General features: G+C 36.7%; 2 protein-coding genes across 3 annotated transcripts in view; one reads left to right on the plus strand and one right to left on the minus strand.

Moving 5' to 3' along the window:
* Positions 1 to 1,944: 1,944 nt before the first annotated feature.
* On the minus strand, positions 1,945 to 16,438 carry FCF1 (FCF1 rRNA-processing protein). The gene is made up of 8 exons (XM_054567271.1): positions 16,356 to 16,438; positions 15,980 to 16,047; positions 14,711 to 14,782; positions 13,984 to 14,132; positions 10,769 to 10,841; positions 5,363 to 5,450; positions 3,693 to 3,787; positions 1,945 to 2,978 (listed from the first exon to the last, which is right to left on the minus strand). The coding sequence occupies exons 1-8, from the start codon at positions 16,356 to 16,358 to the stop codon at positions 2,930 to 2,932; spliced, it is 597 nt and encodes a 198-aa protein (XP_054423246.1). The 5' UTR covers positions 16,359 to 16,438; the 3' UTR covers positions 1,945 to 2,929.
* AREL1 (apoptosis resistant E3 ubiquitin protein ligase 1) overlaps positions 16,411 to 21,218 on the plus strand; it is a 37,858-nt gene continuing 33,050 nt past the window's right edge. Inside the window, exon 1 of one of the 2 annotated variants that reach the window (XM_054567270.1) lies at positions 16,411 to 16,620. The gene's annotated coding sequence lies outside the window, so the exon portion shown is untranslated. The remainder of the gene's footprint in view (positions 16,621 to 21,218) is intronic. The other variant, XM_054567269.1, reaches the window with a different exon arrangement.

The raw sequence follows: 21,218 nt of genomic DNA on the forward strand, positions 1-21,218 counted from the left end.
CTCCTTCTTTCTTCTTAATAAGATAACCACTTTTATTCAAGTATCCACATCGCCCCTTACATACCTCATATTATTCAGAAAAAGCTGATCACCTCCATCCAGCTTCCAGAGCAGATCCTAATTAAGTCGATCACAGTGATAATCATCTTTCTTGCCATTCATTGGTTCAGAGATTCTGTCTTAGCCTAGTCAGCATATGACGTTTCTTTGGTCATTCAAAGGTTGGCATCTGCCCAAAGGTGGCACAGTCATACTGAGAATTTCCATTACCCAGTTGGGGAAGAGGCCCTCTTTCTCGCCAGTGATTGTGAACAAGAAGTATTTAGCTGCACCTGCTGTTTACAGCCAACTGGGGGCTTTGATGACAACAGAGCAAGTTCTGAAGTAGGGGACACAGAGCTTCTGTCCTGACTCTACTGTGCAGAAAGAGGCACTATCTTTGAAATCCCTGTTATTTGAGAAGTATCTATTGTTTAAAGTAGACTGAGTTAAGGTTTCTGCTACTTGCCCTGTAAACACCCTAAGTGAAACCTGTACGTATTCTAAGGATACATATTGAAACAGGAATCTCAGACACAGTTGGGCCTCCTGGGAACTCACGAACCCCGCTTGGCACTACCAGAAGGGCTGCATGTGTAGGCCTTGCAAAGACTGGTATGTGCTTCAGGAACTGGATGGCCCTTAGGATCCAGTGTAGATCTAGCTGCCACTCCCTCAGCATTAGGAAGTTCGTGATCAATTCCTATCACAAGGCTCTACCATCACGGTACTCTTTATTTTTAATTTTTCAATTCCAGGTGATATTCAATAGTATATTAATTTCAGGTGCACAGCATAGTGGTTAGACATTTATATAATTTACGAAGTGATACCCACAATAAATCTAGTACCCACCTAGCACCATACATATTACAAAATTACTTATTACTTATAATAAAAAAATAGAGGCGGGCTCAGAGGATATGCGCAATTTTTATTTTAATTGATCCTGCCTAACTGCTGTCTAATATGGTTATAGCTGCTGGCACTCTTATCACCACTACATGAGTACCCATTTCCTCACTTGCTATATATACCCCGGGAAATCTTGTGGCCAGTCACTTGTGTTAGTATTTGGGGGAGTCACTTTGCACAGAAATCTGTAATTTTAATATATTTACATGTATCATTATTTTCTTTGAAAAATTCTTTTATTGATTTCAGAGAGAGGGAAAGGTGGAGGTAGAGAAAAATATCAGTCTTGTGGTCCACCCATTCATACATTCATAAGTTGACTTTTTTTTTCAAACGTTTCACATATTTATTTTTAGGGAGAGGTGAAGGGAGGGAAGAAGCAAGGGAAAGAAACAATGATGTGAGAAACATCAGAAGGTTGCCTCCCACATGCTCCCATCTGGGGAAGTGGCCTGCAATGCAGGCGTGCGCCCTGACCAGGAATCAAACCAGCAACCTTTCGGTTTGCAGGATGATGTCCAACCCGCTGAGCAGTGAGGGCTCACTGGTTGATTCTTGTATGTGCCGCGACCAGGAACAAACTTGCAACCTTGGCGCATCAGGATGATGTTCCAACCAACTGAGCTACCTGGCAAGGTTCAATATTTTTCTGACTTTTATGTTCATCTTATGTGAGAATTCTATCCAAAGGTTATACATATTTTTCATGTTTCTTCCTAATACTCCCATAGCTTAAAAAAGTTATTTGATCACTTGAAACATATTCTCATGAAGGATATAAAGTAGGAATCTAAAGTTTTTTTCAAATGGATAGCCAACTTACCATTATAACCATAACTAATAACATTTATTGAATAACTCTCTTTTGTTCAATTTAATCCCATCTTATTGGGGTTGTTCTGAGGATGAAATAACATTTTTTTTCAAAATATTTTTAAGAGGCAGCAAGGGAGGCACCAAATGATTATGTAATCTGTCCGATCTATATAGATATTAATTGGCAAAATTAGGATTCTAACCCCAGTAGAATGACTCCACACTATTTGGCCTTCTCATACAATTTTATTTTTCTAGACTTAAAATACCTTTGAAATACACCAAATTGACAAAAATATATAGTGGTTTATGGACTTTTTGTTGTTTCAGTCATCTATTCCTACAATGCCTTGTGATCACTTAAAATAGCTATTCTGATCATGTTATGTGCCCTAGGTAAAATTTTAATAACTCCCTGTTGACCTCTCTTGATCTTGAGGTCAAGATCAAATCCTAACTCTTCAGTAAGTCACGTGAGTTGCCTTCACCCCCTCCTCATACCCCTGAAGTCTCTGATGTGGGTACAGACAACTGCCCCCTATGTTCTAGTTATAAAAGCTTGTGGCAGTTGTCTGATCAGGCAAACGACATTCATCCCATGAAGAATCTGTGTCCATGCTTTTGTTAACGTGTCCTGCGCCTCATTTTCTTTACGTCATTTACTGGGCAAGCACCTATTTATTTTTAAAGATTCATTCAAACATTACTACCTCAAGCCTTTCCTTCCTCCCAGTTCCAACCAAGTAGAAAGAAATTCTTTCCTCTTAGGAGTCTGTTCCCTCATACTTTTATCCTAGCACCATTATTTTATTGTATTTATTCATCTACATGTTTCCCTTTCCCACTGTAATATGAGTGTCTTGAAGGCAGGACCATATCTTATTAAGTACCTAGTGTAACCTTAATATTTGTTGAGTAAATCAATATAAAATAACAACCATCAAAGCTGTGAGCAGTCATCTGATTTATAGAGGTAACAAATATTAAAATGATACAAAATATCATTTTCAAAACATCAAAAAGTGAGTGCATTTAACTATACTCAGCTCATAACAGAGCAAGTGGGTGAGTGGAGCAATAATAACTCATTCTGTAGCAGGTTTAAGATGCTGGCAACAGAGAAAGTTGGTTGAAGTAGAGGAAGTTTGTCTTTTAAGTATTAGAACCGAGGGGCTCCATAATCATCTGGCATCCGCTCAATGTTGTACCTGATCAGGACAAAAAATTAACACTGGTGAGAAAGGTGTGTCCAGTACCCACCTAAAAAGCCATCCTTTCCTGACTGCACTACCCTCAACCCCATTCTGAATCCTTTTTGTCAGTGGGAATATTTTAAAGGACTATCAAAATGAGTGATATAAAGCAGAATGCTGACTATAATATATTTTCTTTATTCTTCAAAGTCAAAAAGTCAACTGGGGAAGCCAGGTTCTGGGTCCAGGCAAGCCCAACTCCCTGAGCTCTTATCATTCCTCTATATGTGTTCTTTCTAGGCTGAAAGGCTAGACAGCAACAGCTTGAAGACTGACATGGGGACATCCAAGAAGGACAAAGAGTAGCCTTTTTTTTTTTTTTTTTTAAATAAGCTTTTAATTTCCAGAGGGGTGCTAATCACATGCACTAGGCCTTCAAAATAAAATTTTTTGGCCAAAAAGATTAGCTTGATTTAAATTACTGCTTTATGTTTAAAGCAACACATTGCTCTATTTCTTCTGGTAATCACATTGTAACAATGTGAATGCCTGCCTCATTCCTAAATCCTAGCTTTATCTTTTGCCCTTGTTCTTTTGTTTTGTTTCTTCAAATACAACTATATAAACATTTGATGCAACAAATCTCTTAAATTCTTCTATAACCTGACTTCACTTTTCAATTATACCAACTATACACTTTTAAGTACTTCCCCAAGAGGAAGTTCTCACCTATGATTAGAAATGTACATGATGGGAACTCCAGGGATCTTCCTGATTCTTCGTTTAAGGTCCCGGTCAACTGTTGCCACAATGTAACACTTGTGCTAAAAGAGACACCCATAGAGTTTATTGAGTCTACTTCGTGATACTATAATGGCACAACCACTGGCCAATCTGAAGAATTCATTTCCGCATAGTAACAAGTAGCAAAGGCAAGGTTATAATAATTTGTTGAGTAGATACTATGATCTAGGAACTCATTTTTATGAAACATATTAATAAGTTACCCAAACTGAATGTAGCTCTAAGAATCTTGAGGGGGAGAAGATAGAAAAGCTAAAAGCTGCAAACCATTTTTTGCTTTGTAAGTGGAAGGGACTTTCACATCTAAAGTAGACAATTCCTTGCTTTTGCAAAAATGCCCAGAGGGACTCTAGGCAAAGGCACAGTAAGTGCCTTAGATTGGAGGGCACAGCATTTGCCTTTCCCAGGTTTGCCAGGCCTACTCTCAGGCCTCCAGTGGCGGGGGGAGCCTACCTTCTTGGCCATGAAGTCAGGACAAGATGTCCAGGACAAGTCTGAGCCTAGCAACTCTGAAAGAAGTAACATGGAGCTGCCCGCTGGGAGCTAATGTGTTGTACTTTACTTTCATCATACCCAAATCTCCTGTTGAGTTTTATAAAGAGCTGCAGGCTGACGTCAGCTGTGGTGTAGGAAATTAAAGGAAATGCTGGCCATGCCCACGAGATGGAGTAGCTAAAGGGCTGACAATGTGGTTACACAATGAAGATGATTACCCTCAGCAAAGAGAGGCTCTTATAAGGGCAATCAGGAGCAGATACTCTTGTGGTGCTTGATAAGGAATAAAAAACTCATTGATTCCAGGGTCCTTGCGAGATAGCACCCTGGGAGACTTAGATGTAACTGAGAAATACATCTGGTTAAGCATGGTAGAGAAGAAAATTCCTTCATGGGGAGTAAATGGAAACAGAATTGTATTTTAGATTCATAGGGAGGTGAAACCTGGTATGTTGACCCTTGAACAACATGGGTTTCAACTGCTTGGGTCCACTTATATCTGGATTTTTTCAATAAGTACCTGTACTTTTTTTGTTCTGTGGTTGGGAGTTTGCAGATGCAAAGAACAGACTGTATGCATTGATCCACACTATTTTATACAGGAGACCCAAGCATCCAGAATTTGGTATCCACACTGGGTCCTGGAAGCAATCCCTCATGGGTACCAAGGGACAACTTAAGTTTTGGAGGAATAAAAAGTTATACAATAACACAGATTTTTGACTCTGCAGGGGTCAGATCCCCTAACCCTGGCATTGTTCGAGGGTCAGCATGATTGTTGTCCACACTTTAACCATTTTATAGAGAAGAGTTATGGAATCAGGAATCCGTAAGTGCCCCAAATCACACACCTACTAAATGCAGGTGCAGATATTTGAAACCCATATCTCCTCCCCAATCCCATGATCTTTCCATTACAGTTATAGTATAATTTTCCCAATCACTTTCTCAAGTAAATGAGGATACCTATGTTTCTTATAAAGGGATTCTACATATATAGATTTTTTTACCGTTTATATTCCTAGATACTTTTCTGACCATAAACATTCAGGAGACAATAGTTTACCTTTTCTTTTTTAAAAGCACAAAGTAAATAATACCTGAGTTACTCTCTGTACTAAACAGTCATCTGCATAGGTTCCTTTGTGTGTGCACGGTAATCGTTCAAATCTTGGATCCTTGGCGATCCTAGAGGGTTACAAAAGTAGATTAAGGAAAACATTCTGGCAATTGGATAACTTTCTCAGTCTCACTCAGTGAAGTAAGAGTAATATGATCTATGCGTAGATTTTAAGGCACTCCTCTCCTCATGAAGCTGAACTTCTAATTGGAAAGACAACTTATAGGAAAGGAACTAAAACTTCCTGACTGACAGCTGGTGTGGTTTAGGTCATATAATGTTCTTAAAACTCTGAATTATTGTATTTCCATTTTACAGATGAGGTAGCAAAGAGAGATTAAGTAATTTGTTTAAAGTAACCCAGCTGGAAAATTCAAGATCCAAAACCAAATTAATTTTAACCCAACCAACTCACTGTTAGGAAGCTGTCTTACACATGTGAACAAGAATATAGGCACAAGGACGACCACTGCAGCATAGTTCATAATAATGAAAAGCTGGAAATAATCTGAATATCCATCAATAATGGAAAAGTTAAATACATTTTTGTGTCCCATCCTATTAAAAAAAATGTGGCAGGGTTATATGTATCAATGTGGAAGGACCTATAATAAACTGTTTAATAAACAAAACAGGCCACTGAACTATCTACCTATAATTCAATTAAGAAAATACAAATCTTTTTTCTGATTCTTTCTCTAGATTTGCATTTTCCTGGAAAAATATGTATTAACTATATACTAATCCTTTTCAGTTGTCCATCTTAGGGTAGGTGAATGGACAAAGTGTGAATATGGAGGGGAAAATTTTATTTTTTATTGTACAGGGTGTGGCAAAAGTAGGTTTACAATTATTTGTACGGTAAACAATACAATAATAAATAATAATACAAGAATAAAATTCGGTTTGGCATACTCACAACTGCAAACCTACTTTTGTCCCATCCTGTATGTATATGTTTATATTGTTTGCCATTAGCAAATCAAACATTATTGTCATACAAATTTGAAACAGAAAAACTCAAATCTGTGATTCTCAGAGCCATGCTCTATTACACAATAATGATGAGTCACAAAATGAATAAAAGTACAAGGCAGCACACAGGTACTAAGTGCAACAAAAACATTTCACATCGCAGTAGTTCAGAGTTAGGTCAACGTGGGTTGGTTAAATTTGAAAAAAATTACATGAAGATAAAAATAAAATGAAGATAAAAGAATGTTCCAAGCAAAGTGAAGGCTGGCACATTCCAAACAGGGCACCAAGCACCTGTAAAATGGTTTGGGTGTGCCCAGGGAAGAGGAGTGTTCATGCCGAGCAAAGTGAGGGCTGGAAAGGCAGGCCAAGGACAGGCTGGAGAGGAGTCTCCAATGCCAGGGAGCTCCGTGACACAGGTGATGGGGAATCATTCAAGTCCTCCAGGACAGAGGAACACAAGCAAAGCTTTGTCTTAGAAAGATCAAACAGAACACACTAGAAGAAAGGCAGGCCGGCTGCTGAGAGAGGTAGGCAATAGTCTAGGCCTGTGCTCTAGTTCATCTTTCACTGCTGAAATCACTGATCTCCTCCTTCCCACTGTTCTTTCCCAGAAACACACCATCATGCCCTAGTACCCTATCCATCTTAAAAAAGAAAAAAATTCCTTTTTTTTTTAACTTATAGTAGCCCCTCCAGTTAACATCCCATGTCTCTGCTTTCCTTCATAGCCAAACTTGGTGCTTCCACTTGCTGCTTCTATTTTCTCCCTTCTCATTATTTTTAAATTATTTTTTTAAATAACTGTCTCTTTACCCCTTTTTATTTGAAGTATTTCAAGTATGTAAAAAAGCATAAGGAATGATGAACTGTACCCACCATCTAGTTAAACATTACAAATAAAAAGGAAGCCCCTCTCCAGTCCTAATTGCTTTTTACCGCTCTACAAGCAACTATTACCTTAAATTTGGTATTTATCGGTCACACACAAATTTTACTGTGTATATAAGATTACGTATGTATGTGCCTGTAAACAATGTAGTTTGCATTAAACATTTTTTAAAAATTTATTGGTTTGAGAGAGAGAGAGAGAAAGAGAGAAATTTGTTGTTCCACTTATTGACACATTCATTGGTTGCTTCTTGTATGTACCCTAACTGAGGGTTAAGCGTGTAACCCTGGGTATCAGGATGATGGTCTAAACAACTGAGCTGCCCAGCCAGGGTCAAGTTTGCATGTTTTTATACTTTAGATAAACGATATGCTCCACATATGTGCTCGCTATTTTTTTTACATTGCTTTTGTGATTAATCCGTCTTGGCATATACTCTACTTTGTTCATTTTTACTCCTTAATAGTATTTTATTCATAAACATTCCACAATTTATTCATTATCTTAATGGATCTTTTAGCTGCCTGCCAAATTTTGCTACTGTACATGTCAGAAAATTCCACTACTTGCTCCAATGTATGAATATGAGCTTCTGTGGCAGCCACCCTCCCCTGCCTTTTTTTTTTTTTACCAGACCTACAGTATGAAATACATTCTACCTAGCATACAGTGAGCAAATATATATACAAACATATAAAAGTGAAAAAAGGTCTGTGACGCAATACTCAACCTGTGCTACATGCAATGCATGTTGGTAGTTTATGTTTTGTTTAGTCTATATTTCATTAAAAAATACTTGCTGTGAACCATTATACAGACTTTACAAGATATAAATTTGTGATTCCCAGGCTAAAACAGTGTTGTAAAAGTATGGACAACCTCATTTTTATCAGGTATTACCAAACTGCTCTTCAAAATGATTGTCCGGTTTATATCCTTAGCAACCAAATATAGGGATCCCCACTGCCCCACAGTCTCACCCATTTTTGATATTGTCAAGCGTACTTTAATTTTTGCCAATCTTTTGGGTATGAAATGATATTTCAGTGTGAATTTAAGGATTTTGTCTTTGTCTTAGAGATTTGTAGTTTTTAAGTATATTTTAAAATGTTGATTATATGTGTTACTAGTATCTGTGGCTTGTCTTTCCACTTTGTTTATGGTGTCTTTTGTTATAGAGAAGTATTCAATTCCATCAGTTTCCATCATGGTTTGGACTTCTTAAGAAATCCCTGCCCACTCCAAAATCAGTAAGGTATTCTCTATATTTTCTATAAAAGTTGAGACACTTAATCTACCTGGAATTGTTTTTTGTGAAAGAAGTGAGATGAAGACCCAATTTTATTTTTTCCCACAGGGATAATCAATATTTTATTGTAACAGTTAATCACTTTCCTAATGATATAAACAATGCTGCCATTCATACAATAGGGTTCCCTTTATTTGCCTTTAAAAATTAGCTTTATTAGGTATAAATAAAATATAATAAAATCCACTGATTAGAAATATAAAATTCGATGAATTTTGATAAATTTATATATCCATGTCACTATCCCCACAATCAAGACACAGAACATTCCTATCACTACAAAAGGTTCCCCGTGTCCCCTTTACAGTCCGTCCCCTTTTCCCGTCCTCACAGTTTTGCCTTTTCTAGACTTTCATATGAATGGAATCGCATTTCTGGAGGGATGGAAAGTCTCTTTCATGTCTATGATGATGGTCCAATGACTGTATACTTTGCCAAAGCCATCAAAGGTCACACACACACCCCCCCTCAGGTATACCTTGCACTCTGAATGGGTCTTTTACCCATGCATGACTTTGTGATGTCGTTACAAATATTGACTCCTTGAATTACACAGGTCTTCCGAATATTGACACGTTTCATTATATTATACAATATCAAAATACCCATACTCAATATATCACCACTGCTCTCAACAGAAAGGTCTTCAGTATTGGGAAGGTGAAAAGCTCGTGATTTTCTAAAACTCGAATTTTCACTTGAAAGCTCAAATTTTATCATTGATAACTAATATAGTTGTTTTCCTTAAAGTGACAGGTTCACTTCATTTTTGAGAAAATATCTGCTACATTTTAACTACAGTCTGAAAAATCAGTGTTTTTCACTTGTTCTTCAAATAAAAATTATAGTCCATGAAAAAGCAGCTTGTTCAGCCCACAGTTCAAACAAGCACACAAATGCTTTGCACTGAGATGACCTGCTTACTTTGGTACCAGCAGAAGTGCTTTATGCCTCACATTTCCACAAGGAACACTGCTGTGCACTCCAGGACTGAGAGTTAATAAAATGAACAAATTTTACTGTTTCACGAAGAACATTCTTAAATGACTGGCTTTTTTAAAACTGCCAGTGGGTGGCAGTGAAGAATACAAACACTGCTAGCATTATTTGGGCCCATTGCCTTGATTTGTACTAAGGCATCACACCAGCATTTCTGCCATCAGTATCAATGTCAGCACAGTGGCAAAGGCTATGTCTTAGTATTATCATGAAAAGTTTTGTAAACTCCTTGCAAAAGTTTCTGAGCTTATAAGGGTCCAGGACCATACTCTGGGAACTGCTACTCTAAACTCTAGGGTACTTTCTAGAGTAAACTCAAAACCTAGGATGTGAATTCTTTGCCTGTGAGATTCTGAAGGAGATATGTAGATTAACTAATAGACACTTCCTAATTGAAAATCTAGAGGAACTTAACAGGTGGCCCACAAGACCTCTATGACTTCAAGTCACTTAGTTCAAGAAGCTTCAGCTTACATTATTCACAATAGCCAAGACACAGAAGCAACCTATTAAACTCAGTTGAAAACCTGGGGGGGGGGAAAAAAGAAAGAAAGAAAAAAGAAACAACCTAAGTGTTCTTTGACTGATGGTTGGATAAAGAAGATATGGCACATATTAATGTATAATGGAATACTAAGCGGTAAAAGAGGTGAAACATTGTCTTTTGCAAACACATGAATGATAAATGAAAGTATCATGCTAACCAAAACAAGACAGAAAAGGATCAGAGCCATGTGATTTCACTCATATATGGGATGCAAAACAAAAAACAACAAATAAACAACATAGACACAAACAACAGCATGGTGGTTACCAGAGGACAAGGGGGTGGAGGGGTATGAAGAGGGTAAAGGGGGTCAGATGTATGGTGACAGAAGGAGGCTAGATTTTGGGTGATGAGCACACAATGAAACATACAGGTCTTGTATTATAAAGTTGTACACTTGAAACATATGATGTTATTAACCAATAAATTTAATTTGAAAAAAGGCTTTAGCTTAAAAATCTCTAACTTCAAATGTCTATGTTCTTGACCATAGTTCTCTAGTTTTATATTTTTACTCTAAATATATATTTTTACTCTAGTTTTATGTTTTATATTTACTTTAAATGGCCAAGAAATCTTTGGACAGCAAACAGAATAAGGAAGGTCAAAAGAACCTTCAGTATACCAATCTAGACCAAATCTAGACTGACCAGCTCCTTCCTACCTTAGAGCCACTCGATACTTCTGCCCCAGTTTTTCAATTTCAGCCATTACACAGTCAGTTATACAAGGGATACCTGCCAGGAAAAAAAAAATACATGTTAGTAAAAGAACTTCTGAAGAAACTGATTTTACTTTCTCTGAATTATATCCGGATGAGAATCTTAAGAAGACCCATGATACTTCCGGATAAAGCAGAATAAACACACTGAAATGAGCAATAAGAACTAGAGGAGGATAAAATCCCTATTTATAAAGAAACTAATAAACTGTTCCAACCCCACACCACAGATTCCATAAAGTATCTGTCATAAACACATCTGGAGAAAACAAGCAGGATCCCTGTCATTTTTTGATATTAATATCAATTCCAGATGAAAAAAACTTAAATGTGAATCAAAAGAAACCTAAAATTAACCAAAAAATGTAAATGTGATCATATAAAAAGTATAAAACTTCTCTTTGACAACATCAAACTAAAAGACACATTAAAGTAAAATAAAAATAAAACTGAGAAATATATTTCTACACATTTCTCAAAGGGCTAATTTCCTTAATATACAACGAGCTTATAATAGCCTACGATTATGTGCTATTGTCCAGACTTTGCAAGGATTATCTCATTTAATCTTCAGAACAATTCCTATCAGATATTTATTATTATTATTATTACTATTATTTTATAGATGAGGAACCTGAGGCACAAAGAAATACCCAGATAGCAAATGGTAAAGATGATATTTGAACTGAGACTGTCAGAATACAGACTGGGTTCTTAACTACCATGTTCAATTTCAGTTCACAGAAGACATACAAATGATCAATGAGCATAAAGATGCTCAATCTTATTATAAGAAGATATTAACTGAAACAAGATTTCATTTTCTATTTGTTAGAGTGGCAAAGATTAAACATATGAAAATACTCAATAATAAGGAAACAGGTATTTTCACACAAAGTTAGTAGGTGTATAAATTCATGTAACTACTTGAGAGCAATTTTACAATACCTATTAAAATTTAACTATATATACCCTTTGATATTATAGTATAGCTCTAGAAAATATATCTTAAAGAAATATTTCACTTTAACACAGACATATTCACAAATTCACTATAGCCTTGTTTATCACAGGGCCTCCAAATGTCTAGCAAAATATTGTTTTTTTTAAAATGATAAACAATAGAATACTATGTAACTTAAAAATGAGGTACATCTATAGATACTGACACAGGAAAACAGTCATGACATAGTTTTTCAATATAATTAGCAAGCAGAAATGAATAAATGTGATCTATCCACACAACAGAATATTATTTGGTAATAAAAATAATTGACGTATTGATATACGCTTTAACATAGATGACTCTCGAAAGTGTTATGCTAAATGAAAGAGGACCAAATATTTTATGACCCCTTATTAATGAAATGTCCAGAATAGGCAAATCTATACAGATAGAAAACAAATTCATAGTTGCTAGGGATGGCAGGAGAGGGAAGAGTTGAAGGATGATGGCTAAGGGGTTCAGACATTTTTTTTTGTATTAATGAGAATGTTTTAAAAATCAACTATAAATACACTAAAAGTCATTTAATTTTACACTGTATTTTTAAAAAGATTTTACTTATTTATTTTTAGAGAGGGGGAAAGGGAAAGAAAAACATCAATGCCTGGTTGCCTCTTGAACACCTTACTGGAGACCTGGCTCACAATCCAGGCCTGTGCCCTGACTAGGAATCAAACTGGCGACCCTCTGGTTCTCTCGCTGGCACTCAGTCCACTGAGCCACACCCCCCAGGGCTGAACTGTATACTTTAAAGGCATGTATTGAATGCTATGTGAATTATATCTCAAAGCAGTTTTAAAAAAGTACAAACATAAATAGTAATGTGTGATCCATTTTTATGAATAAAAGAAACAAAACTAACTTCCACCCCAGAGAGATTCTGTATGAATTTTTAAAAACTATTTTATTTATTTATTTATTTAGAGAGGAAGGAAGGTTCAGAAACATTGATGTGTGAGAGATAAATCAACTAGTTGCCTCTCACATGCCCCCAACCAGTGACCTGGCCAGCAACCAAGGCATGTGCCCTGACTGGGAATCGAATTATTGACTTGGATATTTTGAGAATGTTGGCTACCTCCTCGGGGCAGAACATTGATTATTCTCAATTAATGCCTTGATTTGATCACTATTAACTTCAACTAGTTTACCGAACCATGGAGCATCATCCATCAAGAAATCTCCAGCATGAAACTTCACAAGTCACTTTTGACAAGTTCAATCAGTCACAGCACCTTCTCCATACACTGCACAAATCTTTTGTTGGGATTCAGTTGCATTTTTATTTTTCTTGAAGTAATAAAGCATAATATGCCAAAAATGTTGCATATTTTCTTCCATCTTCAATATTAACATGGCCACACAAAAATTCACCAATTTTGCTAAGTTTTTTAAAAATGTATGCTGATATGACAGCTGTCACAATACAATCCAAGAAAATTGTTTCATGAAGTTAAAGACAACTAAGCACTACTAGAGCCATCATACAGCAAAAAGCAAATGAACTTTTTGGCCAACCCAATATTATGAATATAAACCCATCACAAAATGCAATAGATCTCACTATTAGGAAGCTATTCCCTATACACGGCCTAAATTTTCTTTTTCCTACTCATGATAGTGAGGGAAGATCATTGGAAGGAAGGGACATCCAAAAACACAAGGGATATTAATGTTAAGCTGCATAACTAGGTGTAAATAAACTACCCAGATCCTTTGTGGTACAAATACCAAATTAAATAAACTAGGAATCAGTGACCATCATCACTTCTGGTTCTGCGATTATAAATGACAAAATTTCTAATTTAGCTTTTCTACACTATAGTGGAATGAAGAATGCTTTTCTCCACAATGTAAAAGAATATATACACTGAGAAACAGAATAAATTTTCACTTATTCTGAAGAAAACTTCCCTCGTATGTTCAAAATTGATGCCAATAATAATGACCCAAACACACTGTTTTTTGAATTGTGAGAGTTTAATTATTCCCAGTCAAGTTTGCATCGTATTTCAAGTCATTAAGTGTTCATTGCTATGGTAAGCACATTAAATGCCCAACAATTAACAAGAACCTCACTCCCCTCTTTGCATGTATTTGGATAAATATGATTATTCTGTATATCACAGAAACGCAGAAGTATGATACTCACACTTGGCATAGAGACAGTCCATCATTGACTGCACTAAGTCCAGTTTAGCTTTAATGGAAAAGTTGATAAAGTTGGTATCAACCAGGATGTGGTAAGGTGGGCCCAGTTGTGTGTTATATTGGAAGAATAAGCAGGAAGAATATTGGGGGCTGAAAGATAAAGAAAGAAAACACAAAGTAATATGTACATTGATACTTTGGTATCAACAAAAACCAGTTTCTACTTGGAACAGTTTGCCATAGATTAAGCTCCTTTTTCCCTTGTTCTTGGAAATAAATCCTGCCAATTTATCTATCGTCACTCTAGGGCAAAATGAGAAAAATTAAAAAAATGTGAAGAGGTTTCATAAAGTTAAATGTGCTTTTTATTAAAAGGAATAACCCTTATTCTGAAAATACAGCCTATTTTTTTTTATGATACTTTTCTCTTTTATGAAATGCCTGTGTGTTAAACAATGGCAATTAAGAGCATTTGAGATCTTGCTCCCTGGCATATGTAATTAGTTTGGCTCAAATAAACTCACTTTAGGGAAAATTTGACTGCTCCATGAAATTAAAAAGCCTTTGGACCATGTGACTAGGTATGGCTCATTAATATCATTTTTGTTTGTATTCTTGTGCTGGACTCACAAGTGACCGAACAAATCAATTCAGGAGAGCTTGGGTTTCTAAGAGGTTTACAGTTTTAGGATGTTTTAAAGGGAAACTTGAAAATGTCAATTACTCACACTTCTCTTTCCTTGAGTGCACTAGGATCTTTCTTTTCCTTCTTTTTAGGTTTTAATCTATCCTTTTCTTTACTAGGAAAAAAAAGTAAGTTAAATGCAGGAGATAAGAAAAAACAATAGCAGTTATAATCTCATTTGAAATTAAAAGTTTCTTTTTTTTGTCTTCAGAGGAAATCTTACTTTGTAATTTCTTTACATTAATATAAGCATACTTTTTTACATTACCATCAATACACATATTTTTGAGCACAAATAATTGTGTGGGAAGTAGCCTGAAATTAACATATTTAATTCATGAGACATAATTAAATTGAAAAATCTCTAGCTAATAACTAAAAAATTATCAACTGGTAAATAAATGTTAGTTATACTATCATTTCTTTCTTAGTCAGAAGCTCTCATCAAGGATCAAAATCCACTTCCAAGCAGTGAGTAAAAAGACTGACATCTATCTTTTGAGGACTCAGATGCTTCAACAGTAGGGAGGGGGATGGAACCACCATTGCCTTTTATAAGGGTTAAAATGTAATAACACATACACAATATTTAACCTAAAGCTAGAAATATTTTTAATGGGCAAATTTCCTAAAAATTACATAATAAACACATACTAATGGCTGAAAATACAATTCAGTAACTGGAAAGGTTCTGATGACCATTCCATTGTACTAAGGCTCTTAACCACAATGAAGACCAGTCCTCATTTAATAATTCTGTCCATTTTTCACCAAAGTAGGGGAGCTTGTTAATTCTTTATAATAGGAAATATCATCCTACTTTCTTCTTCAACAGCCATCTGAATTCTTATGAGTTTTAAAAAATGGAAACATCTAGATGCTTCCCATTCTTTCTTTAAAAAATATTTGAATGTCAGGCACTGGAGACACAAGGCAAATATGGTATATCATCTCACGTTCTTTCAACAATTATAACATTTTTTTCTGAAGAATGTAGTACTCTAATGATAACATAAAGATAATCCTACTCACTTCACAGAACTGTTAGGAGGCTTAAATAAGATACGGTAGATAAGTTATAAAAAAAGGTGGAACAAAGTGAACACCTAAATGTTTAATTCCCAACCCATTCACCAGTATAGTCACTTAGCAGCTATACGACTGCTATACACTTGACTATCTCATGCTATATGAATCGAAGACACAATATTAAAAATGAATGCAAAATCACAATAAAAGTTTTACTACTTATCCCCTCGTGACTCCTGTATATCTGGGCAGTCTATGAGCCCAGTTGGTTCCAGACACTCACAGCCTCTGATCTCTCAGACTAAGCATTCGCTTCATGGTCGCGTATTTCCTTGTTTTCTTTTGCTTGCCCTTGAAACAGAAATTTTAGGGTTAAAAGAGCCGGAAACACATCTCAAGTTCTTGAGTTTCTCCTTTTCTTCTGTCTACTCCTTTCCCTTCTTCCTTCAAAAACCCAGTTCCGGATCCCTTCTTCCCTAACCCGGCCCTGAGCCTACTCGCTAGAGCATAACAGGCCCCAACTGGAGCAGTTCAAGAGTTAAGATTAGAATGAAAATAAGCAACGGAATGTAGAGGAAATTTGGCCACGGGCTGCCTCTCTAAATCTTCGGCTAAAACATAGACTCGACAAAGTCGCTTCTCCAACCCTCCTCTCTCACCATGATCACGCCGCACTCTTGTTTCTTCCGGAATTACCACCGCGCGACACTTTTGCGTCATCCATACTACTTCCCTCATAGGATAGCCCGGAAGCGGAAGTCGTTTGGGGAAACGGAAAAGCCCGGAGCCGGTTCCCAGCCCAGGCGGAGATCTGTACTTGGATCACTTGTCGAGAGGGTGTAGGGCCGGTCGTCTGCCGTGGGTTGCTGCCGCCTGTCAGGGCAGCAGAGCTCGGACGTCACCGCGCTGCACCCTCCAGCTCTGGTAACGTTTCTCTCCTTCACTCCCGTACGGGGCAGAGCCAGGAAGACCTTGCCCCAGAGTTCTAGAGAGAGGGAGGACAGGGGCGGAATTCTGGGTTGTCCAGTAGTTTTGGGAAACACATTATTCTCATCCCGCAGCGCTGGGCGTCAGGTCTCTTTAGTGCGACTCGGAGGCTCTGTTTCCTGCTTGGTTCTAGCCCCTGTGGTACTTCGTGCAGCTAGATGAACGATTCTCAGGATTCTTCCCTAGTAAATACTGTGTGTTCCTCTTGGTGAAGAGGGGAATGAAGCAGCTTTTGAGGGTCTTCTTTAGACACTCTCTAGGAAATTGGGGCATAATCTTGCATATGTTATTAGTTACCAAGCCAGGAAAATGGTGTGAAATAATTTACATTTATTGTGAAGCCTTGATGTATCATCCTTAATGGAAAATGGAGAATTTTAAAGAACAAGAAGGGAAAGATAACTTCCATTTTTTGAGTAACTGCTATGTACTCCAGTGGTTCTTAACCTTTTAGAGATCACGTACCCTTTGAAAGTTTATGGAAACCCGAGGACGATTCTTTTAAAATGGGTATGCATACAGTATTTGTCATACAACTTAGGAGACTCTTGGGCTCCCAAGTCCATCCGTGGACACTCTAGGTGTCTGAACTTACTCCTCTCTTGTATACTGTACTTGACACTTTATGGTTGTATTGTTTGACCGTTACAATAACGTAAATATCCTCATTTTACATATGGTGAAACGGAGGCTCAGACGTTATTCAGGGATTTGTTTGAATCCAAAGCCTGTACTTTTCTTATTGCACAAAGTTATCTCAGTGTTTGAGATCCAAAAAGGTTTTTAGGTGGAAAAAAAAAAAAAAGTAACCATTGCATGACCCTTACTATTAAACATAATATATTGATTAACATGATCTTTAGGGGCTGACTGATGGGGCTAAAATCCATGCTCTCCTTCTTACTAGCTAAATGACGTTGGGTGAGTTAATCTAGCTGCCTCAGTTTCTTCATCTGTAAAATGGAGACGTCAGGACTAAATGAGTTAAAATATGAAGTCCCTAGAATAGTGCACCCACCACAACTGAACCCTATTAAAGTGTTTTCTATTACCGTCATTGTGTCTTCCAACATACGAGTATGTGGTGGTGTTGGAATTCTATGTCGATTGTGTTTTAATATAATTGCTCTATTTTGAAACACGAATGTGTTGATAACCTAAAGAACCTTACAAAGTTTTCAGTTCTTGAAAAACTTAGTTTAAGGATGATTACTCATGCTGATTTGAGTATAGATAGTTTTCCTTCTGCTTTTTTCTTTTTTGGACATACATAGCGTTGAGATAGCTTTACAGTTCACATATATGACTTCGTAGGCTGTGAAGTTTTTATATTGAAGTAGTTTTATTATTGAAGTATCTACAGATACTGTATATGCTTCTGGCAGTCACTGGAAATTCCTAATCTTTGCAGAACAGCTTGTCAGCCAAACTGTCCTGCACATGTAGAGCTGATAGTGATCACTTTTTTGATACATTAGAATTTCTGGGTTATTAGGCAATAAGTTTTTTAAGTGAACATGACCAGTTGTTTGTTTTTTAAAAACATTTGGAGAATGATTAGTGTATATAGGTTTAGAGGGAAAATTGCATATAATTAAATAGTAATAGGCATTTAAATTTGAGCATTGGAAAACTAAAAAACACTTACCTGGTAATGTGTACTCTGAATTTTGAGATCCATGAATGGTAACAGATTTTTAAAAAACAAACCAAGCAGTGTGTAGTATCTATTCTGAGAATTTTCTGATTTTCTTGATTGTTAATACTTGATAGGGAGCTAAATTAGTATAGGAACACCAAGGGGGATGAGACATACTGAGACAAATATGTTTTTGTTACATTGTGCCTTTATTGCTGTCTGAGATTCTTTGGTCTAAGGTTCAAGTACTCAGATACTCCGTAGCATGTTTCGATGGTAATGGGAGGAGGAGGTGGTATTGCTTTGTGTTGGGTGGGAGCAGAAAGCAATTACCATTGATTGTGTACTTGTGAGAAATAAATGAAATAAATGTAACTCTTCTCAGCAGTCAAGAGGGCTGTTGTGTTTTTTCTGCAGCCTTGAACAGAAAAAATTGCTCAAGGCATTCATCCCACAGTTTAAACTCATAATTGGACTTAGACTTCATCCCACTTACTAATTGGTGTAACTGACTCATTTAAGTTGATAGCAAATTACTTTATAAAATTGTGGATGGTGAAAGATTCTGTAAAGAATATCTTGTAATTCAGTGTTAGAAAGTTAAAGGTGGATTCATTTTTATGGCCATCAAGGGGAAAAAATTAATTCAGATATTGTCTTTATTTTTAAGTTACAGTTTTTACATGTATTTTTATCTCATGTGACCTGAGGGTTCTTTTTTTTCCTCAGCACATAGTAGTTGCTGTTAATTTTTTTTTCAGTTAACTTGACTGCCTCGTAAATGTGGTAGCATGGCATACAGTATGCTCTGCTCCCAAAAGTATTGATATTTTTAAAAAGATTTTGTTTATTTATTTTTAGAGAGAGGGGAAGGGGGGGAGAAGCAGAGGGAGAAAAACACCAATGTGTGAGAAAAGCATCGATCAGTTGCCTCTCGCACACCCCCAGCTGGGGACGTGGCCCGCAACCCAAGCATGTGCCCTGCTGGGAATCAAACCACCGGTGACCTTTCAGTTTGTAGGACAATGTCCAACCCACTGAACTATACCAGTTAGGGCCCAAGGTATTCATAGTGAATTGGTTCGTAAGGATGCTTCAGAGGTACATTACTGCTGAGTATTTACTTCTTCAAAAGGCATTTATTAAGGGCCCATTCTGCCCTAAGCAATGTGCTGGTTTCTCTTTAAGAGCTCAGGCCTGTATTGGAGAAATATTTGTGAACAGATAAATTATGGTAGGTGACTGACAGAGCTGTGCAAATTAAAATATTTTAAAGGATTTACTCTACCTGTTCTTTCTGGAAGTGGTCCAGATGAGAGTACTGTTGTATAATATTTATTTAATACTATAACAGATCAGATTGTATGACCTTAATAGATTCTAGTATATCATATTTTATCTTTTAAATGATATTAGCCATTAAATAGGTTAGGTTTAAATTTCAGTTATCTTTCTTTGGTTTCTTTTTCTTTGAGGGGTTCATAAATGTTTAGCCTTCACCGATACTCTTTTATGTAGTTGTTTTCAAACTTTCCAGGCTGTTTATCTTGCTGTAGTTCGTGTGTGTGCCTAAGGCCTTGATAATGATGTTATGTCACCTTGATGTTTTCCTGGCGGGACTCTTGAAGCCTGTTCTGAAATGGAGGTTTAATAGAAGGAGGCGAGTATTCATTTCCTTATTAGAAACCAGATAGTCATGGTAGACATGTTTTGTCATTTGGCCTGAATTGAACAGTACCATATGATTTTAATACGGATTTTTGTTATCTTGAATAGTTGAGGGATTTACACCACGTTTTTCAGAGTTTGTAGCTGATGCATTCATTTCAGTGCAGTTTCCTTGTTGGTGTTGAGATGCTAATAGTCAGCATCTATTCATTGTATAGTCTATTCATCTGGCTAGAGGTCAGGTAAAAGTAATCTAATAACATATAACATGCATTTTTGTTAGTGTCCCCTTGTTTTTTTCCACAGAACCAGCTCAAGTTATTTAAACCCTCTCTTGTCCACTGAGGAAAGTTCAATTTCAAGGATACCCCCTGGTGTATGTGGTGAAGCTATTAGGAAGAGAAGCAATTAAAACCTTCCAAAGGAGATACAGTTTTTCATGTTTTGGTAAAGAAAGAAATCCAGCCAGGCTGCATAAATGGTTTATAGTAAGGAATCTGAAAGGACTTGAAAAAACATTTCAATCAAGCATTAACCTGGATTGGGGCAGTGACGAGGAAGGCATCATCATAATCCTAAAGGGTAGTGAGAATGTAAAGTGGGGAGCCACGTGTAATTTTTTTAAAGCAAATTTTATTTTGGAGTAATTTCAGATTTACAGAAAAGTTGCAGAGATGGTCCAGAGAGTTCCTTTACACCTTTCATCCAGCTTCCCCCAGTGTTAACGTCTCATATAACCCTGGTACATTTTTCACATCTAGGAAATTAACACTGGTACAGTGCTATTAACTGAGTTACAGAATTTTTTGATTTTCCACTAATATCCTTTCTCTGTTCCAGGATCCAATCCAGGATTACTACATTGCATTTAGACCATGTGTAATATTGATAAATAGGTTGGTGTTTCCAGTGAGCTATTTCTATATGCCATGTATGAGATCCAGTAATCGGTTGCTGAAAGAGAGGGTCATTAACCATGAGAATAAACAATACTGCATAAGTAGTGTTTTGTACTCCTTGATTCCCAAAGCAGTGTTAACTCAGTGGAAGAGTTGGCTTTACTCCCAGGAGGATGGTGTGAAGTTTTCTGAGAAGCTGAGAGCTGAGCCTGATTGAAGGACCCTTCCTAGACTCTACTAACACTGTATGCTCATTTAATAGATTTTTCTACGTGGAACTGTCATGTTATTTTCTTGTCTGTCTTCTTACTAGCCTCTATGTTTCTAGG

Source organism: Pteronotus mesoamericanus, unplaced genomic scaffold, assembly GCF_021234165.1.
Source record: "Pteronotus mesoamericanus isolate MK-2021 breed Mesoamerican mustached bat unplaced genomic scaffold, CSHL_Meso_final contig_182, whole genome shotgun sequence".
Classification (NCBI taxonomy): Eukaryota; Metazoa; Chordata; class Mammalia; order Chiroptera; family Mormoopidae; genus Pteronotus; species Pteronotus mesoamericanus.

What these genes read in the sequence shown, in the direction of transcription:
- FCF1 (XM_054567271.1), bottom strand. An exon ending in GCACTCAAGGAAAGAGAAGT is followed by an intron (nt 14,133 to 14,710) that starts GTGAGTAATTGA and finishes TTTATCTTTCAG; the next exon opens with CCCCCAATATTCTTCCTGCT. An exon ending in ATGTACATTTCTAATCATAG is followed by an intron (nt 2,979 to 3,692) that starts GTGAGAACTTCC and finishes TGTCCTGATCAG; the next exon opens with GTACAACATTGAGCGGATGC.